We start from the raw sequence: 25,104 nt of genomic DNA on the forward strand, positions 1-25,104 counted from the left end.
ACTTTGGAATGAGAACAGGCTGAATGAACGTTGCCCCCTTACATTACAGCTGAGGAGGACGCCACTAGAGTTTACATCTCATACTGTCACCAGCATAAGCCTCTCGTCCACACACTTCCTTGTGTGCAGTGATACGATTGGTGGGTGTATTTCGGTAGACAAAAAATAGTTGCCACATGAATCTGCTCCCAACAAGGTCTGTGGATTACCCTGAGTAACCATGTCATGATTTAATTAGAGCTGTTGAGTTTTTCAGTTGTGTTTTTTTTGCACCACATGCTGAGTGCCATCTAGTTCCATTATATTTGGGAGATGGCAGAGATCTCTATGGCTGATGTCTCTAACACTGGGGAACTCACACCAAAACAACCCAGACTGATATAGCACTACAGATAACAGGGGAAATCTGTATTTTTGATTTGGGGGTGAACTGTCCCTTTAAGGAAGCAAAATGTGCAAATGTTCCAGCTTATGATTGTGTTGCTGAGTTTGTTAAAGCCACACATGGACACCCTTAGCTTGCAAGATCATCAGAATTAATGATCTGTTCCTCCTGAGACCTGTTTCCCCCACAGGAAGCAGCACCTCAGCTCAACTCTGACATAATTCTACCTTCATCTGAACTTCTTTATCACACAACCCCAACACACTGCTTAAAGCAGTCTGATCAGTAATTCAGTCTGACTCCCAGTGTGGATGGTGTTCTCACATTTTTAGTTCAGGTATGCTGAAATCATTCAAGTTTTAAATTGTAAAGTTTAATCTCTGTTCTTATAACAGTCAGAGAGGATTGATAAATGTATATGACACCTATACTGCAAACAGGGTCTGGATTTTTATTTCAATTTGCCAAACAGAACCCAACCAAGATGTGTTTGATAAGCCACCAACCAAACTCTGTCGAATTGATTATAGAGTACTAAACAATAATCCCAACATTTTATATTTTACTTATTTATTTATATTCAGAATTATATTTTCTAATAATGATTATCTCCTTACGTTGAAGTTCGACCTGAACTCCTCTCATTTTATTCAAATGTAGTTAGCCATGCTTTCAGCCTGGCGTCAGCAATGGTAGTGTTGGTTGTTCAGTTGCTTCACCACTTTGGTCTAGACTGAAATATCTCAACACCTACTGAATGGATTGCACTGAAATCTGGAACAGATATTTATGTCCCCTTCATGATGTTGTACCTTTGGTGATCCCCCGACCGCCCAGTGCCATTGCCAGATTAAAATTCAATTTTGTCTGATACTTTAGTGTATGACTCCCAGCCTTGACTGTAGGCTACTCTGTGTTTAGCACTAATCAACAAATGTTAGCGTGCAACAATAACTAGATACCGGACGCCAAGATGGAGCCTATTTATTCCAATGGAGTTGCTCACCTGGCATGTACGCCAAAAAAGTTTTCTAGCCTCCAGGTTTACTTCTGCAGTATGCGGCCTATTGAATATGTGACTTTATATTGTGATGATGTCACAGATATTTAAATGGCTTTTCTCATCTTGAAGAAAGTTTTACAAATATAAAACCGCCATGGCTTCATAGTTCAGAATAGAAAGAGTCATAATTGACCTTGTTTGTAGTTCGAGGTGTCAACAGTTTTACAGACAAGTCTTTTACGATAGTGGTCTGTGGGGAAAATGCTTATTGGGCCGCAGGGGATTTTTTTCGCTGCAATACCGAGAGTGACCACTTGGAAACATTTGATGCAAGGTTGAGCAGCTTTCCTGGAGGCCTGCAACACACTAAATTAAGATGGTGAACATGGCAAACGTTATACCTGCTAAACACTAGCATGTTAGCATTGTCATTGTGAGCATGTTAGCATGCTGACGTTAGCTTAGCTCAGAGTACCACTGTACATAAGCCTCACAAAGCCACTAACATAACTCTAGATTATTAGTCTTGTTTGCCTTTCAAACTTAATGCTAAAAGAACATTGAGATCAGCCTTGAAAAACCCATAATCATAAAATATAAACTTATTCATGTCTTACAGTAAATCCTCCAACTTTCCAAAAATATTATCAGACATGACCTCACATTAATCTCAGTATGAGCTGCAGCCTTGTCTGCAAACGTCAAATAAAATTTTAAACACACACACAGTGTATAAAGAGCATAGACATAAAACATTCATATTTATGGTAAAGAGTATCTCACGGGGCTGAGCTCATGTTGGTACAGTGAGGCTGCTGCAACATCAGCAGTTCAAAAATTAATCCACACGTCTTTAATGTTGCCCTGGTTCTTTAGCTGGGAAGACATCGAGCTAATGGAACTGTGTGTTCTGAGATGGACATTGTGACGCAGATTTACAGTTGAGACCCTGTGAAGACGATCCTGTAACACAGATGAAGCTGTCTGAATTATGATGTATTACAGACAGGAACAGAGATGAGTAGGAAAACAATGGACGCTCTGCACAGAATGTGGAACAGATTATATTATGTGAGACGCTGCAACAGAATAATCAGTCAAGTGTTGTTTTAATGGATGGACTGTAACAAATGGCAGCTTCAGTCATCATCCCTCAAATGTTTTACGGTGTCAACAGACAACTTTTCAGCTCCCACCTCCAGCATTTCTAAGTAGTTTTATTGTTGGCACCACTGTCACAAAGATAGCTGGATTGCTTTCCGTTTTCCTCAGAGCCTCTTTTTCTTTTGCCGAGTAGAGTTTCCACAGTTACTGCATTTGTTCCATCATCCTCCATTTCCACCACTGGGGACAGTAGCTGCAAAGAACTTACATTGATACTCTTCGTAAATGGGGATAGCTGCTGATAGCTACCACGGAAAACAAAAGCGCTATACTCTTCCTGTGTTGGCTGTGCAAAGGTTGAGGCACTTCCTTTGTGTCATATATCAAACCTTTATTTTCCCAGGAGATCATATGTGTTGGTAGATCAAGAACGTATTAAATAATGGACATAGCCACTTTGGCGTCACGCGTTGGTTTGTCGATTTTAAAGCCTCGAATTTGGCACCATCTTTGTTTTTTGGAGCCAGAAGTGACCATATTCAGACAAGAGGGTGGAGCTAACCCAAGCACTATGTTACCGGCTCACCCTTACTCCCCATTAAAGACAGTGGTCCTTGAGGGTAACCTGTGTGGGTGTTCGTCATTGTGTGTATCTGAAGGGAAGCAGCCCAGCAAGCAATAGTCGTGATTTAAACGTATTGGCTATATTTAGCTCCGATTTAGTCTAGCTACACGTAACCCAAATCTAGCCGATTTAATTTTGAAATTGATTAAATGTAATTTTCGCCATTGCAGATGGCATGCGGTATGATATTCAATCACGTATGGAGAGTCAACAGTAATTAAAATATGTTTATCTCCATTTTTTGGACATGGTCTCTACATAGCCGTATAATTGATGACGTCTACACTTTGGCTATGGTTAGACGTCTACCAAATTTTCACTGACAGCCCAAATTCAGCCGTGATTTAGCCTAGACGTCAGGTCTTCATGTAGATGGCTATTAGACGTTTTTTAAACCAAAAAATGCTTGCTGGGAGCTCTCTCGATGTCACAGTTAAGACGGCAGGCAGCGAAGAGTTATGCTAGTCAGCAGAATGAAGCGTCTAGATAAGCTCAGGGCTACTGCTCACCCTCAAGAGAAGGCCATGTTTGTTGTCTTGCAGTGAGGACTGCAATAATGTCATTGTTAGCCTTGCCATCCTTCCTTCTGCAGAGTGGTCCGGACCGCCAGAAGTTAGCTACTAATAATAAGCCAAGCTGAAATGAATGTTAATAAGCCAGCATGTTCTCAACTACGGTTTGGAGCCGGTAAGCTGTCACTAAGAGAGCTAACAGCTAGCTGTTAGTTTGGTTAGCATGGTAATACTGACGTTAATTTTGGCTAGGCAAAAACGAGATTAAACCATGACAACAGAATGTACGGAAAAGCGGAACATCCATCTCTTAGGAGGGACTTTTAGATGACCAAAACATGACAACTTTCATGAAGTAAAAACACACTGAAATAGCTACAGCTATGGCTAGGCCAATAATCCATGGACCTGGGTCATGTCATGGTTTTGTCACTTAACCACTGTTATCGCTGAGTGTGGTAGCAACTAATTCTGTAGGCTTATAACCTCTAAATGGGTGAGTAATATGAAAATATACTCCCCATACAGTCATCATGAAGAGGGAATTAGCTATAAAAGCCAAATCCATTTTTTGTACCAGGCTGTAAGCATGTTTAATTCTGCTGTAAATTTGGGTATTTTAACATGGAGGTTGATGGGGATTAACTTGCCTATGGAGTCTCAAGTGGTCATTTGAAGAGCAGCAATTTTTTTTTTTTTTTTTTTGCACTTCCATGTTGGCTTCATTTTTCATCCCTGGCAGTTGCTGCTTGTGGCAGACAGAGCTGCACTATGAAAGCGAGGCTTACAGGGAACCAATCTAAATGCTGATGGTGTCATTATTCTACAACCATTACATTATGTGATTCATTCATTCTCCATAACTGCTTATCCTCTTGAGGGTCGCAGTGGAGCTGGAGCCTATTCCAGCTGACATTGGGCGAGAGGCGGGGTACACCCTGGACAGGTCACCAGACTATCACAAGGCTGACACATAGAGACGGACAACCATTCACGCTCACATTCACACCTACGGACAATTTAGAGTCACCAATTAACCTGCATTTCTTTGAACTGGGGAGGAAGCCGGAGTACCCGGAGAAAACCCACGCTGACACAGCCAGAACATGCAAACTCTACACAGAAGGGCTCCCAAAAGTAGGCTCAGTTTCACAGCTGCCCTTAGACTTTGTCATCATTCTTTAGCTACTACATTGTGTAGTTAACATTTACTTCATAATTTTAAGTTAAAGCAAAACTTGTCTTTTTCCACTTTAAATGACCCCAAGTTTTGCAACATTTCTCTTTGACCCCACTTGAGAGAGACACTCCAAACAGAGACATGACCCTCCAAAAATTATATTTCCACAAATATAATAACCACAAAGACTTTTGCTCTAAAACTGAGATATACCTACTAGTTTAAAAACTAAAGCCCACTTTCCCACATTGACAGCTGGCATGAAAGTGAAGCTTATTATGATATTTTTTAATGAAATGATAAGTCATCCGGCCTCTTTTGCTGATAATTATTTTTGGGGACCAAATTTATTTTCTCACATGTTGCCTTATTACTTGTGGGATGCAAATCTGTTCCAGACTGGACACATGGCGCTACTGAAAGAAACAAATCCCTTCAGGCGCTTCCAAAATTCACTGGAGTAAACACTTTAATTCACTTGTGCTTTGTCAGCGTTGCACTCAACTGTTACAAAATGCAAATCATTCTGGAAAAAGGTTTTCAACATATACATCAAAAGTAAATAAAATACAGCAGTGAATGTACATTTGTAGTGTTTTGCAGATCATGCATCTTGCAGTAGTGTATACGGTATATAATACATGCTCCACCAGGTCCCTGGGGCTCTGTTTTCCAAAGCAAAATGAAAAATTACATCTGTTTTGATGACCTCCTCACAGACCTTAAATCTTTGAAATACTATACTATACTATAACGCCTCACTCAGTCTCTGCGGTGAGAAAACAGATGCTGAAAAGCAATTAAACTGCTCACTGCCATGCTGCAGTTGCAAGCAAGCCCGCTTTCCTTTGCTACATCTTTCCTCCTGGGGGTCCCAAGGAGATCAGTGATGGTCCCGGTGCCTGTGATCCTGGTGCTGAGAGGATGGGAAATCAACCATGGGGAAATCTGTCCAGGGTCAGAGCTTCTCCATCAGCCTGTACAGTGCTTCAAAGCCCCTGGAGACAGAGAAGAGAGGGGCAGGAGGGACGTCTCGCACTTCATCTATCGTCTGCAGGGAGCGGGAAGGCACTGAGGGGCAGAGATGTGGTGGAGGAGAAGTGTGAGTGTGTGCTTGTGTCTGTGTTACAGAGAGAGAAAGTGTGAGTGTGAGTACACACCTTTGCTCTGTGTGTAGTCTCCCTGGCTGGGCTGGCTGTAGGGGTCTGGCTGAAGATTTGAGGAAATGAGCAGAGAGAAGGAGAGGAGCAAAACCTGGAAACGAACAAAGACAGTGGGAGCGAAACAGGCCAGGCACAGACGACAGAGGCCAGAGGGAAATTACAGAGAGCACAGGGGAAAGAAGAAATTGAGTTACGTTCATACAATTCGCATAAAAGATGAGCGCAACATTTTTGATTATAATCTTGAAGGAAATCACAGCGTTAGTAAACAGTGGAGCACAGGCAGTGGTTTAATGATGTGCTCAGGCGCTGTGGTGTGTATATACTGTGTATGCTATGTATATATTATTTAGCTGTTGCAGATTATGCTGTCTGAGTTCAGTGGTGTGAATCAATGTAATGTGTTATACATCTCACCAAGATGCAGGTCCCTCTGTGTGTTGTTTTACTGGGGCTGTTTGGAAGGAGGGCCTGTAGCCGGCTTAGCTGCTCCAGCAAATCTCTGCAACACAAATACAGACATGAAATATAGGCACCATTGTTTCAGCGTCTGTGATCAGTGGCAACTAAAGCACCAAAAAGAGGTGCAGACACGTGGCAGGGAGGTGCAGGCACACAGCCTCCTCCCACGGTCTGTTTCAATTCATCGCTCTGCCAGCATCAGGAAAAAAGGCAGAATAATGAGATAGAAGAGGAAGCAAAGTCTGAGAACACTGTGTGAAGTGTTAAAACTGGATGGGCTTTGTGTCCTGGTGATTTAACACTGAGCTTCCTCAGTCCTGATTTTAAACTTACTGGAAAGTAACAAGGTTGTCAGCACCCACAGAGGGACGGGCCGGGACAAAATCAATGAGGATCAATGGGACACAGACAGACGTACTCCAACACACAGCTAAGGCAGAAAATACAAACTCATACCAACAATTTAGCCACATGAAAACCAAATATAGAGTGAGATGAAATGGAAAATTAAAAGAGAAACTGAGACATTAAAATATCCAAGGCTCCACTTAATTATTGTGTTTGAGATTAGGCCCAAAATTGAGTTCATGACACTGTGAGGATTGATGGATGCTTGTGGAATTGTTTTTTTTTTCTGCAGCAGCTGGCTCTAGAGCTTAAAGGGACAGTTCACCCTCAAATCAAAATACACATTTTTCCTCTAGGACTCATTCCTGCTCAATGTTAGATATGTATACAGACAGAGATAGAGCCCTCTGTTTACACTCTGCGTTCATTTCGTCTGTATTTGTGCGTGTTATCTGAAAGCTCATGGATACAGATGAAATGGAGTGGTACCACCAGAGATCATGTGGGCAGTGGAGCATAGTTTAAGCAAGATAAGACCGTGGGATACGACGAAGACATTTAAAAAGTGGTAGAAGGGAACAAATCAGTAATATAGTGAAAACAATTATCTACCCACATGTCGCAATGTATTTATTGGCCACACAGAATATTTCCGTCTTCAATGCTGCCTCTGTTAAAGGGGAAAATATAGCCTCCGCCACTGGGACCTCGTTTTGACCTCTATTGGCTGTATCTATGCCACCATGAAGGGCACGTGGAAGGTGTGAGTTCCAGAGTGTTGGAGATATCAGCTGTAGAGATGTCGGCCTTCTCTCGAATATAATGGAGCTAGTTGGCACTCGATTTGTGGTGCTTAGAGCCCCAAAAATAAATTTGAAAAACTCAACAGCATTGTCTCTTTCCAGAAATCATGACCCAGTTACTCAAGATAATCCACAGACCTTGTTGTGAGCAGTTTCATGTAGGAGCTATTTTCTTTCTACTGAACTTCACCCACCAACCGTATCACTGCACAGAAGGAAGCATGCATCTACTCATGACAGCATGAGATGTAAACATTAATGGTGTCTTCCTCAGTTGAGCTGCAGTCTTAACTAGCTCCACAGTGCTAGGTGAGCTAGCAGTAAATGTAAACACCAGAGATGGGACCAAGTCACACATGAGCAAGTCTCAAGTAAGTCTCAAGTCTGAACCTTCAAGTCTCAAGTAAGTCCCAAGTCATTTTTTCTTGGGCAAGTCAAGTCAAGTCAAGTCACAGGTTATGTCAAGTCAAGTCAAGTCCTGTAATGGGTCAAGTCAAGTCCAAGTCAAGTCACCTTATTATTGTGTTTTTACCTGCAGAATCTGATCTTAATAAAGTGAAAAGACAAGATATAAGTAACTGTCAGTAAACGCTGACTTCATCGCTGCAATGTTTACTTTGCAGGGACGACCCCCATGCATGCGCGTGCGCACACACACACACACACACACACACACTAACCAAGGCAGCGGCCAAAATCACCCATTTAGCTCATTTAACCCTGTGTTGCTCGTTCATAAAATGTACAGCCGGTCTTGTTATGAACCGGTCGGAATGTTCGCTCTCGTTTTCTGGGGTTAATGTTAGCAAATAAATTAAAAAACAAGTTCCACCAAACCGACCCACCCCCCCACCCCACCCCAGTATTGTATCAAGCTAACGTTAGGTAACTACCGACTAACCAGATAATATTAGCTATTTGACAAGCACTTACTGGGCAGAATGGCTCTTCAAATGACGAACAAAGTTTGAAGTTGTTGCCTGGCTGTCCGAGATGTTTATGCCGCATGTCTTGCACTGCGCTGTTCGTCTTTTGCCGTAATAATGGTAATTCCGAAAGCCAAAGATGATGACTCTGGGTACCCCTCCCGCTGACATGTTGATGCCTATCTGATATAAGAGGGCCTGTTTCTCTAATAAACACGTAAGGTAGGTAGAGAGGGCATGACTGATTGACAGGGTAGTGATCCAATCATGACAACGCCATTCTCAGCCTGCGCTCCTACCGGGTAATCGACATTATTTTTTAAATTAATTTATTAATTTTATATTCTAACCAAAAACATGATGTGAATAACACTCAAGTCATTCAAGTCATCGTGTCTCAAGTCAAGTCAAGTCCTGAGTCTTTAACTTCCAAGTCCGAGTCAAGTCTCAAGTATTTTATTTTTTGTCAAGTCAAGTCACAAGTCATCAAAACAGCAACTCGAGTCGACTCGAGTCCAAGTCACAATGACTCGAGTCCCCATCTCTGGTAAACACGTCCTTCTGAGCAGTGATTTGGTTGGTGGGTGTGGTTTTAAAGAGAAAGAAAATAGTTCCTACATGAAACTGCTCACAACTAGGTCGGTAGATTATCTTGAGTAACTGGGTCATGATACCTTGCTCAAGGGCATCTCTGCAATGCCCAGGAGGTGAACTGGCACCTCTCCAGCTACCACTTCACACTCCATATTTGGTCCAGACAGAGACTTGAGCCGGCAACCCTCTGGTTCCCAACTCGCGTCCCTATGGGCTGAGCTACTGCGGCCCAAGAGACATTGCTGTTGAATTTTTCATGTGTATTTCAATGTAGAGAAATGTCAAGTCAGTATGGATGTTTTGCCTTCGCTTTAACCTTCAGTCTTTTAGCTCCATATTATGCATGTAACCATCAAGAGCACGTGTTTGACCCCTTTTACAGGGTCTTTAATTAATTGATAAGCTACAGCTGACACAATCTGACAGTGGTAGTTTATCATTTTTAGATGGCAAAATATTTGTTTAAGTCACTAAAGAATAATGACAACAGTAAATAGTTCCAGCCTCTCAAATTCAGCCCGTTCTCATTTGTAGAGCATCAAACACTGTTGCTCTGTAACAGCCTTCAGTGGATGATATCGATGTCAAAGGCATGGCGGGAGGTTGGAGGGGCGAATGGGTCACACAAACCGGACTTTCACCCAGGAGACCACAGTTTGTGTCCCGTGTTAAACCAAGAGTCAGTGTTGTTTAAACATCACATTACGCAATTTACATACGCTCATCATGATCTGACATCACTCATATGATGTATTTATGTCACATTACGTTACATTATCCTTTTTCTAAACCTTACCGAGTAGTTATGTTGCCTAAGCCTAACCATGACCGTTTCACAACATTAACCACAAGTCACAATGTGTTTCAGCTGTGTGTCACATAGATACTTTAAGGGTGTCCAAGGCATTGGTATTTGATGTTGTAGGAATTAGAACAGGCTGAATAACTCTTGCCATGCTATTTAAATCACTGTAAATTGAAAATATCCTCCTGAGACTGAACCTTTGTTTGGTATGCATTTTTAATTTCTCCTAGCTATTTGAGGACCCAATACGTATAAAAAACGAAACACTGCCAGTGATAATAAAGTTCCAATGTCCTCAAACGAGACGATAATAAAGTCTTAATGTCTTCAAACGAGTACCTCCTTACTAGTAGTGTCTTAAGCCTAGTTAGCATTACACGGTTTTTACCACGGTTTTGACATAGAGAGGTGAGTCGGCAGATAGTCTGCCACGACGAGTCCTCATGTGTGGGACGAGCAAGTCGCCCCCTCGTCTGCGACTGGGACTGGATATCTGGCATGCTAGAAAACTGGAGAAGTGTGACACGTCTGACAGAGAGCATCAGCCAATGAGAGGCGGGACACGTCCTACGTCAGCACGCAGGAGGACAGAAGAAATGTGAGGAGGACAAGCTGCAGGGTTGCCACTTGCCAGGTGCGTTTATTAGCCAAGACTTTGGGCTTGTTTCTAAAGTGGAGTTGCTTGTTTGGGCTTGCTCTCTAAATGTCACCTTCCTCTATATATATCCGTCTAATAAGTTATTTAAACGCATGATAGTTGCTTCTTTTGGGCTTGTTTCCATAGCCCTGGTTGCTTGTTTCTCTCCCAAGATCTGGCAACATTGACAAGCCGGCAAGCAACGACAACAATGGCGCGTCCACAGGATCGGGGGAGTGCGTTGTGTTTGGACCCAGGCCCTGGAGGCAGATCTGATTCAACACTGGGGAGAATATCCATGCCTTTACGATGTGTCGTCTCCAAGTTAAAAAACGTAGTTTGGTGATGTCACCGCGTTATCTGGGGCTCTGTCGGCGAGGGCTCGGTGGAGAAATCTTGTGGTGTGCACACACAGGTCGTGACGCAGTTGGCAAGACTCCCTCTGACAGAAACAAACATCGCAAGGTATGAACACTCAAAAGGTTACAATAGTCTCTGCGACGCAAAATCAGGGTGGAAATCGTGTAATGTCAACTAGCCTTTAGCTTGTTACTGTTGCTAAAATTGGTCAAATTTGTTGCCGTATCAAACTACCAACATTATTAATTATACATAAACAAGTTTCAACCATTACATGTGATCAGGTTTTGGACCTTGTCCACTTTTGTGTCGGGATCAGCTGCAGACTGACTTGGCAAAGATGGCTGCCATCTTGTTTTTACATGGATTAACGTATTGTGCTCTTACTACCACTAGATGGCACGGAAAAGTGTCCATGAACAAGGACAACATGTCTGAGTTAAGAAGAATGAAGTATAAGGTCAAGTAAACCCAAAATGTGATGTCCTCGTATGAGGGCACACGGTCACAGGAGGATATTTGGATTTTAGACTGTTGGTCCAACAAAACAAACCCTTTGAAGATGTCATTTTGGGTTTGGGGAAATTGATGGCCATTTTCCATTTCCATTTTCTCGACTGATTTGGGGACTCACTTGTTGGTCTCCTCCAGCTGCTGGATCTTCCTCTGCAGCTTCAGGTTGTGAGCACTAGATGCAGACATCCTGCAGAAAGAGACAGAAGACAAAGAGAGGAGAAACGTTGATAAAGGCTATCGTATAAAACCGTGTTATGATGTCGTATTGTCTCCCTGCCAATATCCGTCTGCTGAGTGTTATCTCGCACCCCATTCTGTCATCCAGCGAATCCTCCCTCCCTCCCCACCTCCCCTCTTCTGCTGTCGCTGCTGTCTTTTAGTCACTGTGAGTCACGCTCCATTATGGTCCTCTGACTGGGCTGAACTACAACTGATAATGATACCATGTTGATACGCTCCGCTTGCAGCTGGCTTAATTATCAACAAATGCTGACTCTGCTCACTGGGAGTGACAATCTCATCACGAAACTTGTTGTCCAGAGGCAACGGAGCTTGTGTTTAAATGAGATGTTGATAGCAAACTATCAGATAGGTGTTTTTTTTAAAAAAAAAAGTCTGGTTGAATGCACAAAAGTTTGTTTGGTGACTCTGTGGCCTGGCACACAATCAATCTTCATTAATATTTGACAGAGGATATAAACATACAAACTGATCCCAAAGTATAGATCTAATTAAAATTCATGTTTATTGATTCAGGTGGAAAACACCATGGTTTGTTGGTTTATAGATTACCACACGCTGGCCACAGCTTGTCCATCTTTGGACTCTCACTTTATTCTACTCTCTCAGAGTTCAGATCCAACTTTGGGTCCTGGCACCTCCGCACAGTCTCAGATGACTCTGAGATGAATCACTGGTGGCAAGTTTTAGAGTCCAGTGGTGCAGTCCTGTGAAGCTCAGCATCAGTAAGATCAAGCAGTTGAACAAATACTGAGAGGCTGATGAATAAACCCAGAGGCATCTGACACACAGTTTCATGTGGGAATATTGCTGCATTGCCCTTTTCAAGGAGTCTTTCACCGTATAAATCCAACTACAAGCTTTTCCACTCTGCATTGTTTGCGGAGGAGTGATGGGGAGGGAGAGCCAACGTGGGGGAGGCAGGCAGGATTAACAAATTTGGTGACAAAGGCTGGCTGTGTGATAGGACTCATTCTGCAGACCCTGGAGGTAGAAGAGGAGGAGGAGGAGGAGGAGGAGGACTAAACTGGGCTTCATCTTGGTAAAGCCTCCTGTCCCTCTTTTGTGAGATGGTGCATCTGCACAGCGTCTTCAACTTCTGCTAAATCCCCCCCTCCAGCTACAACACACACACAGCAGCTCAGCGGCCCTTTTGTCCTGCTGGTGATCACACTATTCAGGGTTTTCTGTCCAGCTGACCACAGATCAGACAAAGGAAGCTGTCAGCTGTACTGATGTAACATTTTCTAATTGTTCTGGAAAACCATCACATCCTGAGACTGTTCACTGATTATATGTCAGTCCTTAGCTGCCTATTTTTTCACATGTATCGTAGGATTAGGGCTTTGAATGTCATCCATAACACAGACATTCAGATCCTAAATTATCATTCAAATGCTTTGCAGCTTTTTTTTCCATGTCCATTTATTCTGTTTAAGCATGGTATTCCTGCACAATTGCAGATACGTATTAAGCTACACTAATATTATTAGTATTAAACTCTTTGTAGAATTAGATTCCAGTGGTGCCTGTGTAGGATTGTGTCTGACTCGTATGATCCAAATGTTTTCAATAAATGTTGTACAGTTCAAAAGTCAAAATTTATTTTAAAAAATATTTTCTTTATCTAACAAAATAGTCTGCTTCAATCCTTATTTGTTGGTATTTAGCCTTTCAAAAACAACATCTTCACTGAGGTCAGAAAACTGTTTGCTTGCTGCAGGATGGATCCATGCTTTTATGTTGTTGACACCAAATTCTGGTGTGGTCTTCTGCTGCTGTAGCCCATCTGCTTCAAGGTTGGACGTGTTGTTGGTTCAGAGATGGTCTTCTGCAGACCTCGGTTGTAACCAGTGGTTATTTGACTTCCTGTTGCCTTTCTATCATCTTGAACCAGTCTGGCCATTCTCCTCTGACCTCTGGCATCAACAAGGCATTTTCACCCAGAGAACTGCTGCTCACTGGATATTTTCTCTTCTCCAGACCATCCTCTGTAAACCCTAGAGATGGTTGTGTGTGAAAATCCCAGTAGATCAGCAGTTTCTGACAGACCAGCCCGTCTGGCGCCAACAACCACGCCACGTTCAAAGTCACTTAAATCACCTTTCTTCCCCATTCTGATGCTCGGTTTGAACTTCAGCACGTCGTTTTGACCATGTCTATACATGATTAGCTTTATACATTAACTAGCAGTTGTACAGGTGTACCTAATAAAGTGGTCAATGAGTGTATAATGCCTTTGATTTGTTACACCAAACATGACCGAATCATCTTCTTCTATTAGTTCTAACTGATCATAGTCCACAATATGTTGTCGTTACAATCAGGATAATAACAATTAGGGAACATTAGCATGCTAAGGTGTGTAGCAATGTGCCTGAGGACATATGTTACCAAGCATGTATACATGTCTGGACAAGTATTGAGCACATCATACTCCCATAGCACTTTCATTTACCATCTTAATAACCCGATATGATGCTTGTGTGAGTGTTAGTAGTAGTAATTGACATTTTTCATCTGTCGAACATGTCAGTTTTTAGAAATATCAGTGGAAAGTTAAAGTAAAACTCTACAGGGTCCTTGTGGTTTGCTTTGGGGAGCATTGGTGATAACTCCTTGTTATTTCTGTGATGTTTTGGTGCTGAATTCTCCAGATATCAATTAACTTTGTGTACAGCTCTGTGAAGCCTTTTTCTGTTGAAAAAGTTTGAGTTTCTGTTAGTATCTGATCTCTCTTCGTTTGCTCAACCATGACAGCTGCACCGCTCTCTGTTTTTTTCATTACCAAACAAACCACTTCTGTTGCTGTGAGCCTGAGGAGCTTATTCCAGGGAAGATTTTATAAACACCGGATATCAGTGAAAAAAGTTTTCATAAACTCCACTTCATCAAAAATGATATGAAATAGTAAAAACTGATTTTTTAAAAATGTAACCACACAATCCATGCAAAAGTTTGTTAAAGTGAATTAAGTGTATCATTATGGAGAGCTTCAGATCACAACGAATGCAGATAAAGGTTTGGTAACACTTTATTTGAAGGTATCTACATAAGAGTGACATGACATTGCCGTAACTATGACATGACCTGGTCATGAACTTTTCATAAATGTTATGTACATGTTATAAATGTTCATGACTACTGTCATTAAGTGTCATTCGGTTTTTGTAATGACAAGTTGACATTGTTTGGGTTGTCTTGATTACGACAACTTGACATTAATTAAAGTGACATTACCAGAAGATGTCTTTGTCATGACAAGTTGACATTAAATTTGTTTGGGATGTCCTTATAATGACAACTTGACATTGACCAGGATGACATTACCAGAAGATGTCTTTGTCATAACAACTTGACATTAACAAGAAATGCACCTCTTTTTGTGTTTATGACAAGTTGACATAATGATTATTATTGTTATGACAAAGACATCATCCTGGTTAATGTCAAGTTGTCATAATAAGGACATCCCAAACAAATTTAATGTCAACTTGTCATGACAAAGACATCTTCTGGTAATGTCACTTTAATTAATGTCATGTTAAGTCAACCCAAACAATGTCAACTTGTCATTACAAAAACCGAATGACACTTAATGACAGCAGTCATAAACGTTTATGACATGTACATAATGTTTATGACAAGTTCATGACAGTATCATGTCATAGTTATGACAGTGTCATGTCACCCTTATGTAGATACCTTCAAGTAAAGTGTTACAAGTTTAGTGTTAAAAGTTTAATTTTCTAGGCCAGTGCAGAGATTATGTTTTGTTGTGTGAGGACGCTGAGCGCAGCCGGCTCCTACCTTCCCTCCAGACTATCAACATATTCCCTCTTCTTCTTCCGGCTTTCTTGAGCCGAGTGCTTGTTGCGGATTTTCCGCCGGATCTTCTTCAAAACCCTGTCTTCAAACTTGTCAGGGTGATGAAACACATGGGAGGATAGGGACAAGAGAAAATGAAGAAGAAAAGGGTAAGTGAGGGGAAACTGGGTTGGAGGGGGGGCAACTGGCAGAGGCTGTGAAACTGGGGATACAGATTTAGATTTTGATGCATGCATGTGTGTGCCAGAGAGAGAGAGAAGGCAGTGAATGTGTATGGTGAGTGTGTGTGTGTGTGCAGACATCTGCCCTACATATGTGTAAGCGTGTGTCTTGCTCATGTACCTTGGACAATGGCAGTTTGCTGGGTAAGATCACCCCTTCTTTGGCCAGAAGCTTCTTCTCATCCTCATTAAGTACAAGCTCCTGCAGGGAATGCTGGGGGATCCGCTGTGCCTGTGAACCAGATGGACAGAATATTCCAGTTAAACTGACTCTCTGAGCAGGTCATAAAATTCTGATTATTTGGTGCAAATGGTGCTCTCTTGCTGTCACATGGGGACAGGCCACCACAAAAATGTCTCTTGTCAAAACTGGAGAAAATTCTTGATGAATTGTAGTCATAGTCAACAGCAAGACTGTATCTAAACATCCAATCCAACAAGTAGAATCCAAGTCTCTTTTATTGAGTCTTGTGCTCAGTACTTCCCAAACATACAGTCCTCTCCAACAGGGAACTAAATGAAAAGTGAAACTTACCAGTGCTCTCTTCAAAGCCAGACTCCATTGACAAAAACAGTAATTTTACCCGACTGAACAGGAGCTGCTGGTGTTCTGCTGCCTCATTTGTTTCTTTTGTTGTGTGTGTTATTATGTGACTTTGATGTTTTAAAGGGTTAGCTCACATTCACCAAAGTCACACAAGAACACAAACAAACAAACTGAGTGAGGCTGCGCTACACCAGCAGCTCCTGTGTTCAACATGGTCAAATTGCTGTTTTTGTCAATGGAGTCTGGCTTTGAAGACAGAATCGATAAGTATGTAGTTCACTGCCTTGTTGGAGAGGCTGTGTGTTTGTTGCAACACATTCTCACTCCGACCTTGTTACATATTGACGTTTGGTCATGGACTTTCCACATCCAGGTACGATGTGAAAAGGTACCCTGGGTGTGTTGGTTATTAACGTTCTGGGACACTGTGTCAAGTTCTGCCTGTTACATGCATTGTCTTCAGTCTCTTTCAAAATAAAAGCACTACAACCGTACAAGTTGACATTTGTTTTTCCCCAACAACTAATGCACATGGTTGGGTTTTGGAAAAAAGAACAGGGTTAGGCTTTATAATCTTACGATACGCAAATACCACTCTCCCGGACGAAAGTTGGTGTTTGTTGGTCCCATCCACCACCCCTCCCGTCCACCCCATTTGGACTCTTGCTGCCTTAGCTTTCATTCATTCTTTCATTCGACACCACTGACCAGCCGCGTATCATGCTCACGTTAAAGGACGGGGGTTTTTTTGGTCAGTGTTTGATGCCCTGGGTGTGTTGGCTGTTGACGCTCTGGGACGCCATGTCAAATTCTGCCTGTTACATTCATTGTCTTCTTTCAAAATACACTTCTCTTTTCACAGGAAATTTACCGTTCATATACAGTCTCTTTCAAAATAAATGCACTACGTCAGTTCAACAACGTAAATTGATGTTTTTTCCTCCAACAACGAAAGCACGTGGTTAGGTTTAGGAAAGATGAACAGGGTTTGGCTTTGGAATCTCCTGGGACGCGAACACCGCTCTCCTGGGTGAAAGTTGGTGTTTGTTGGACTTTAATTCTTGTCCCATCACGTTTCCCCCTGATGCCACCAAGCACCATTAAAATATAATGGCGACAGGCCGCGTATCATGTCGATTTTAAAGGACAGCTTTTTTGTCAGTGTCTGATGCTGCAAGCACTGGATTTTGATGACTTCGGAGTGAGTTGGTTGGTTTTGGAGGTACTGAGCTGAATGACTGGATAAATGAGTCTTGGATGATACTGTACAAGTTGTTTGAGAGCTTGAAAACAGATGTTTTGATTTAGTTTTACTGTTGTTAACCGTGGACCCCTATGACTTCAATTCATCAACAATTTTCTCCAGTTTTGGATTCTTCGTTCACTGCGGAGGCATGTGAGAAAAACTAAATTTTATTCTTGAATTCAACATAACATGGGCTAAGTGATTGATATACAAATTGTCATTTGAAGGGTGAAGTGCTCCTTTAATGCCCCCTTATGTTGAAAGTTTGTCAAAATTCTAATCTTTAATAGAAGTATTCAGCTCTTCTCCACTTACACTCTGCCCGGGGCTGGAAAGCAGCAGGTCCTTAACTGTGAGAGTCTGACTGGAGGACAGAGGGGAGGTTTGGCTCGTAGTGAGGTAGTGTGCAATGCCAAATTGCTCTTGGAGGTCATCCGACTCGCAGCCTGCAGATTGAACCGGTGAAACAGCAGGCAATGATTCTCAAAATTGCCCACATATGCCATTCAAGCAAAACACAAAATATTTAGGTTGTTGCCTTTGTCTTGGAGTGGACCTCTGTGACTGCTGTGCCCCGCTGTTCTTTACAAGACACGACAAAATACATGTCACATTTTTCTCTGTGTTTGATAATCTTTGTGTGGTTGCAAATTTGGTTTGCTCATTCAATTTCAAAGTATTTTCAACACTGAGGGGGTGAATAATCAGCAGTGTGAAAGGGGACCATTATTCAAAAGCCACCCTCAAAAGACATTTTCCTCACGTGATTAATTGCACCTTTTATTCTTTGAAAATATTCAGAAATAGGAAAAACAAATTATTTGCTCCCTGAAAGAGTCCTTAATTGTCTAAAGGCTCAGACAGTCAGTCAGAGGCAGTCAGTCAGTTTGTCTCATTGTGCTGAGACAGGAAGCACAAATGGATAAAACTCACAACAAGGTCTTGGATTTTGACCTGGCTCACGATGTTCATCTAGTTTTTGCGCATCTTTGTTCTCTCTATTGAAACTATTCACTGTTCACAGCTCACTCTGTAGTTGTGCTTGTCACAGATATTTTTTACCAATATGAAATGCCAGTATTTCATATCCTAATTTCCCTTTTCCCTTTCCCAATAAATCCTGTCTTACCTAGCTCAATGAAAACGTCAGACGTTTTTTCATTTGGTGGTGCCTGGTTCTCTGGAGGTAAAGGCTGAGGGAAAGGCTGTGTGTTGAAGGCTGGAAAAGCTGTGCAGAAGGGTGGGTGAAGACTGTCTCTGTGATCTGACGGGGTGTCCTCGTTGATGCCGCTATCAGTGGTGCAGGGTGACCACAGGGGGGATGCTGGAACGGAGGAGGAGTCGCTCCCACCCAGCAGGGCGTCCAGGAAGTCATCAGCAGAACTTCCCTCAGGGCTCTGAGTCTGAGGAGGAGGAGGAATGTATGTATGCATCATCCCATGACACCACCACTGCTGCTGGTTAGATCGGCTTAATGAGTCACATCAGCACACACAAACACAGACAAGAACATCAATACACCAGACTTTCGATTCCTGTCTGACTTTCCTGTCCTGTCTTTACATTTAGTTAGGCCTGTTTTACCCTTGTTGATGTCACTGTTGCCTTCTAAATCTACAGCAAATGTATCAGGAGCCCTTTTTACACAGAGATCAGGCTATAGGGACACAAGAAGAAGTTCCCTCTCTATGCGGCCTTTGTATTTTTACACACAACCAAACAATGGCAGCATCATGCTGCTCCAGTGCATGATTTTAGACAGCATGCCGGAAGCGCAGAAGCAAAAGAGGCGTGATTGGTGTGACATGTAACACAACAGCCTCAGCCTCTAGTGTGCCTTGAAACGTATGCATCAGCAGCGCTTTATAAACAATAACAATGGCATAACATGGCAATAACAATAAAGTGCTGTTCCTGTTATATGGTGGCTGATCTTTTTCTCTGCTCTGAGGGCAAGGAGCTACCAGACCTCATTGTTTTCCCAATTTGTGGACATTTTCAGCTGCTGTTATCTGTCTTTGAGTTAGCTGCTAACTGCTGAACAAAGGAATACTTTACACATCTATTTCCAAACAGGTGCATCGAAGAGGTATGAGCAGAACCATCACGCCATGGCATTAAAATCATTATTTTTGCAAGTAAGATAGCGTGCGGGAGTCTTTCTGCAAGCTGTGTGCAGCTGCTAACTGCTATCAGCTACTTTTAAAATGTCCTGCGGTGGGTTGCACACATAACAAACATGTCCTGCTGGCTGTCACTTTTATACAGACCTCATTTCGGCGCTGTTACTACCTCCAATACTGGCTTGAAAGCAAGACAGATCTGGACCCCGTGGCGGGACCAGGTGGGATCCACTGGTTTATATAGAACAGAGAGATGGCATAATGGCGCGAATTCCTGCCTTAAGGAGGCAGTGTAAAAGGGGCTAGAGTGGCCATGGCCCCCCTTGGTCCCCCCCTTGGGGCCACCATTTTTTCTCGTGACTCTTTGCCTCATTGCTGTCAGTCACTGTTGCATTCATAAACAATGAAACTGAATGAGCTCCTACATATGTCATGATTCAGTCCAGTATCACATCACCCTCGTTGAAAATGCAGCTCGCCCTCAGATTTTCATAATGAGATTTGTGGTTGTGATCCCACTGTCCCCTGAGTGACTCTGCTCAGGAGCCAACAGTGCAGAATGGCCGCTGTACTCACTTCATGAATTGTTGTGGTCCATGGTTGGTTGTTGTGGCAACCGGTGGTTTCATCTGTGTTCCTGAGAAGGAGGTCGATGAGGTCCATCCCACCATGCACCTGAAATGAAGAACTGTGAGCGATGGGTTTAAAGTGGAGGTGTTCCTCTTATTCTCAGAGGAAAAGCCGTGTTGCCAGCCTGTGTGCCTGCTTTTAATAATATGACTTTGACTTCACTTGAGGTGTTGCAAACTCAGGTTGCTCAATCCCACATTTGCCTTTCACAAAAACTCCTGGAATCAATACACCTTTACCCACTCAGTCTGACTCATTCTCTTACACACAGACCTGTAGTTGCACCCAGTGATCTGACTACAAACGTATCTTACCGTGTTTGTATTCAGTGTCATAATTCCAACATTAAAGCAGCAGCTGATGAAATTACAGTGAAACTATCCAGCAGAAGTAAAAACAAGCAGGTCAATACATTCCTCTCTGTGACTCCGACGTCTGGAGAATGTCTGAGTCTGTCGCAAGAGACAAAGTTGAAAGGCCATTTCACACAAGTGTATTCCCCAAACCCAGCTGATCACCGTCCAATCACGTGTTTAGCAGGAAGCTGAGAGAGCCAATCAGCACAAAAGGAAGACGCTGACAGGATTGATTCCCTGTGTGGTTTCATATTCATTTTTTTTGTTGGGCAGGGGTGATTTAGAGATATTTTTAAGGCAGAATGTGGAGGGAGTCACACGTCTAACTTCATCTGTCACTGTCAGTAGACAACTTAAGATTATTTAAACAGGTTTTGGCTTGATCTGTCACTCAGGGAGAGACAAACACAACTCACTGCTCCTTTCGTCACTCAGTTGCATATATTTCTTGATTATTATAAATATCAATGGATAAACATAATTTTTTAAATATTTTTAATCAGTTCTCTATCACACTGTTTTCCAACCTGAGGATAGGGATTCTTACTATCATGAGATAATTACTCATATTTATTCTACAGATAATTAGTTTGTTTTTAGCAGCATTACCAGCCACTGTGCCAGATGGGATGGACAATGAGACTTTTTGTCCCCCCAGTTCCAGGTGGTGTGATAACACAGCCAGCCAGATTGCAGTCAGGTGCGTCCTACCAAGTGTGTTAGAAGTGTGCCAAACACACTTTTGTGTCATATCCAGGCTCCCTCGGTGCACCTGTGGCGTTCTTGGGCACAGATCAGAGAGAACTCGTTATGATAGGTGGGTGCATTAGAGGCTGTGAAAATCATGGCTTATCATATTCATTACTTCTACCACCGTTATTCAGAGTTCTCCTCGTCATGATGCACTGACAGTCTGTGAGTGCTGTAGAAAGTTTTCCTCAGAGGACACTTGTTGTCTGGGACTTGGAACGGAAATTTTTGAACTTTAGCTTTGCAACCAAACAGTCTCTATCACGTAATGTTACTCATCACAGCCACACATTTCCCTATAGGCTATTATAATTTACATTAAGGGGCTCCAGGAGACATTTTGGCCATTCATCCATTCATCTTCCTTAACCGCTTATCGTGTGAGGAGTCGCAGGGGGGGCTGGAGCCTATCCCAGCTGACACTGGGTGAGAGGCAGGGTACACCCTGAACAGGTCACCAGACTATCACAGGGCTGACACATAGAGACAGACAACCATTCACATTCACATTCACACCTATGGACAATTTAGAGTTATCAGTTAACCTGCATGTCTTTGGACTGTGGGAGGAAGCTGGAGTACCTGGAGAAAACTCACGCTGACACAAAACTGGTGGGGCTGCATGTGTCACTGTGTCGCCAACACACTCGTTGGTGTGCAGAAGAAACTGTGTAGAATAATAGAAACAACAGATTTGATAGACGCAAAAGCATGTGCTGATCTCTGGTTATTAAACAACAGTCTGATGCTGATGGCACAGATGTAACCAGGAGATCTGCCGTACGTCATTGCGGTTTCAACAGTGTGTACCATGACTCCAGTTAGTGACTATAGATGGAACAAATAGCTGTTGACTAAAGATGGCTGTAAAGAGAGTCACCAATATAAAGGCTGTCAGTATAGTACAAAGATGCACCAGAGAACATGAGTGTTGGTATTTATATATTGAAAAGACCCCTTCCCAGCACCTGCAAGCTATTGTAGCAAAAACTACCAAAAATAACTCAAACTCGATTAGAGCAAGCAGTCTCCTCTCGACATGATGTCATCCGAGGTTACCTACATTTTTTGGCGTCATAGTACCAGCATAGCATGGCTATACTGATGGCATACTGACATTTGTCCATCAGTGGGTTGTTTGGTCCACCACTTGTATATACACTCACCAGCCACTTTATTAGGTACACCTGTTCAACTGCTTGTTAATGCAAATAGCTAATCAGCCAATCAGGTGGCAGCAACTCAATGCATTTAGGCATGTAGACATGGTCAAGACGACCTGCTGAAGTTCAAACCGAGCATCAGAATGGGGAAGAAAGGTGATTTAAGTGACTTCAAACGTGGCATGGTTGTTGGTGCCAGAAACTGATGATCTACTGGGATTTTCACACACAACCATCTCTAGGGTTTACAGAGGATGGTCCGACAAAGAGAAAATATCCAGTGAGCTGCAGTTTTCTGGGTGAAAATGTCTTGTTGATGCCAGAGATCAGAGGAAAATGGCCAGACTCGTTACAACCAAGGTCTGCAGAAAACCATCTCTGAACCAACAACACGTCCAACCTTGAAGCAGATGGGCTACAGCAGCAGAAGACCACACCAGGTGCCACTCCTGTCAGCTAACAACAGGAAACTGAGGCTACAGTTCACACAGGCTCACCAAAACTGGACAATAGAAGATTGGAAAAATGTTGCCTGGTCCGATGAGTCTGGATTTCTGCTGCCACATTCAGATGGTAGGGTCAGAATTTGGTGTAAACAACATGAAAGCATGGATCCATCCTGCCTTGTATCAACGGTTCAGGCTGGTGGTGCTGCTGGTGGTGTAATGGTGTGGGGGAGATTTTCTTGGCACACTTTGGGCCCCTTAGTACCAACTGAGCATGGTTTAAACACCACAGCCTACCTGAGTATTGTTGCTGACCGTGTCCATCCCTTTATGACCACAGTGTACCCATCTTCTGATGGCTACTTCCAGCAGGATAACGCACCATGTCACAAAGCTCAAATCATCTCAAACTGATTTCTTGAACATGATGATGAGTTCACTGTACTCCAATGGCCTCCACAGTCACCAGATCTCAGTCCAATAGAGCACCTTTGGGATGTGGTGGAACGGGAGATTCACATCATGGATGTGCAGCCGACAAATCTGCAGCAACTGTGTGATGCTATCATGTCAATATGGACCAAAATCTCTGAGGAATGTTTCCAGCACCTTGTTGAATTTATGCCACCACAAATTAAGGCAGCTCCGAAGGCAAAAGGGGTCCAACCTGGTACTAGCAAGGTGTACCTAATAAAGTGGCCAGTGGGTGTATGTACAATATCTCAACAACTATTAGGTTGATTGTCATGAAATTTTGAAACAGACACTCATCGTCCTCAGAGAATGAATCACTCTAACTTTGGTGAGCCACTGCCCTTTAATCTACACCACTATGAGGTTGACATGAGCGTTTCTGAATGAAATGTCTCGACTACTATCGGATGGATTGTCAAGGAATTTGGTTGCAAGTGGACACTGATCTGTTTAGAAGGGACACATGCAACAAAAGTTTGGAACAGCTGCCCTCTCGTACTTCTCAGTGAGTCTGCAAAACTTCTACAAAACTCACTCTAAATTATATTTCGATTTTCAAAGTGGTCAAAGTGGACTTTTTTTCATATTTTTTGTGACGATCAAAGAGACATGCTGTTGAACAATGGCGATTTATTTTTGCTTTTCTCCACAGAACGACCTCACCACACCTCACCTTTTCTTATCTTTATTGCCACAATTAGGAGCATCTGTTTCATGCTATTTCAAGCATACACACCATAAAGCAAAGTAATTACGTAATATGTTCCCTGAGCAGTAACACAAGAGGAACATGCACACTTGTAAAGACATATCTAACTATTATCACAGTGGGGAGATTCTTTCTGTGGCAGAGCTATTATACTTCTCTTCAACACAGAAAAAAGTAGAATCAATAGTCTGTCCTGTAGTTTCCAATTTTTCCTAGTTTTCAACGAGACAACCCTTCCATCACTCACTTGACTTCAAAGTACTGTTACACCTCTGGGGAAAGAGAGCCTCATATGTAGATCTGGGAGCTCAAATAATTGAAAGCCATTTTCTTCTCTTTCCAGATGATTTCTTTTGACACTTCTACCTTCATCAGACAGTTCAAAGTAGACAAAGACATGATGTATTTTCTTTTGATTTTTGTAACTTTCTTTTCTGTGGGACATCCTCCCCCACTAATCCGCTGCAAAGTTTCAAAGTGGGGAGTAATGTGAAGTCAGAAAAGGAGACTCTCATGCCACAAAGGTCCCAGGTCAGATTCAGGTCTGGGGTTTCTTAAATGACACAAACCTTAGGAGTCGTTTTCTGAATCAACTATAAAGACAGGAAGGTTGTTTCTCATCTTTTCTGATTATGTGTCAGGCATGACACACTTTGAATAAATCAGACTCTCTGAAGGAGCTCTGAAGGGCGAGATTTCAACACTTTGAGGAGACAGACATTCGTTTTACAGCTCTTGTGGGCTTTTCAGTCAGAAATTGTGGAATAAAAAAACAGTTCAAGTGTCTCTAATGTTTAAAAACCCTCATACTTAAGGTTAAAGGAAAAGGTTCAAGGTTAGTGAAATGAATCCTTGTGGAGCCAGTGTGAGTCAGGGTTTCACTGATTCATGAAGGACTGGGCCTGATGAACTCATTTCTATTTTATAAAACTAAAATAATTCATAAAC

At 42.5% G+C, this 25,104-nt stretch overlaps 1 protein-coding gene across 1 annotated transcript; it reads right to left on the reverse strand.

Moving 5' to 3' along the window:
- Nucleotides 1-5,260: 5,260 nt before the first annotated feature.
- LOC117271672 (cyclic AMP-responsive element-binding protein 3-like protein 3-B) lies at nucleotides 5,261-20,739 on the reverse strand. The gene is made up of 10 exons (XM_033649999.2): nucleotides 20,573-20,739; nucleotides 20,205-20,303; nucleotides 18,635-18,908; nucleotides 17,821-17,951; nucleotides 15,834-15,944; nucleotides 15,474-15,580; nucleotides 11,542-11,610; nucleotides 6,390-6,474; nucleotides 5,970-6,063; nucleotides 5,261-5,880 (listed from the first exon to the last, which is right to left on the reverse strand). Exons 1-10 carry the CDS (start codon nucleotides 20,591-20,593, stop codon nucleotides 5,768-5,770), a joined length of 1,104 nt encoding a protein of 367 aa, XP_033505890.2. The 5' UTR covers nucleotides 20,594-20,739; the 3' UTR covers nucleotides 5,261-5,767.
- Between the last annotated feature and the right edge of the window lie 4,365 nt (nucleotides 20,740-25,104).

The sequence above is a fragment of the Epinephelus lanceolatus genome, chromosome 12 (assembly GCF_041903045.1).
Source record: "Epinephelus lanceolatus isolate andai-2023 chromosome 12, ASM4190304v1, whole genome shotgun sequence".
NCBI lineage: Eukaryota > Metazoa > Chordata > Actinopteri > Perciformes > Serranidae > Epinephelus > Epinephelus lanceolatus.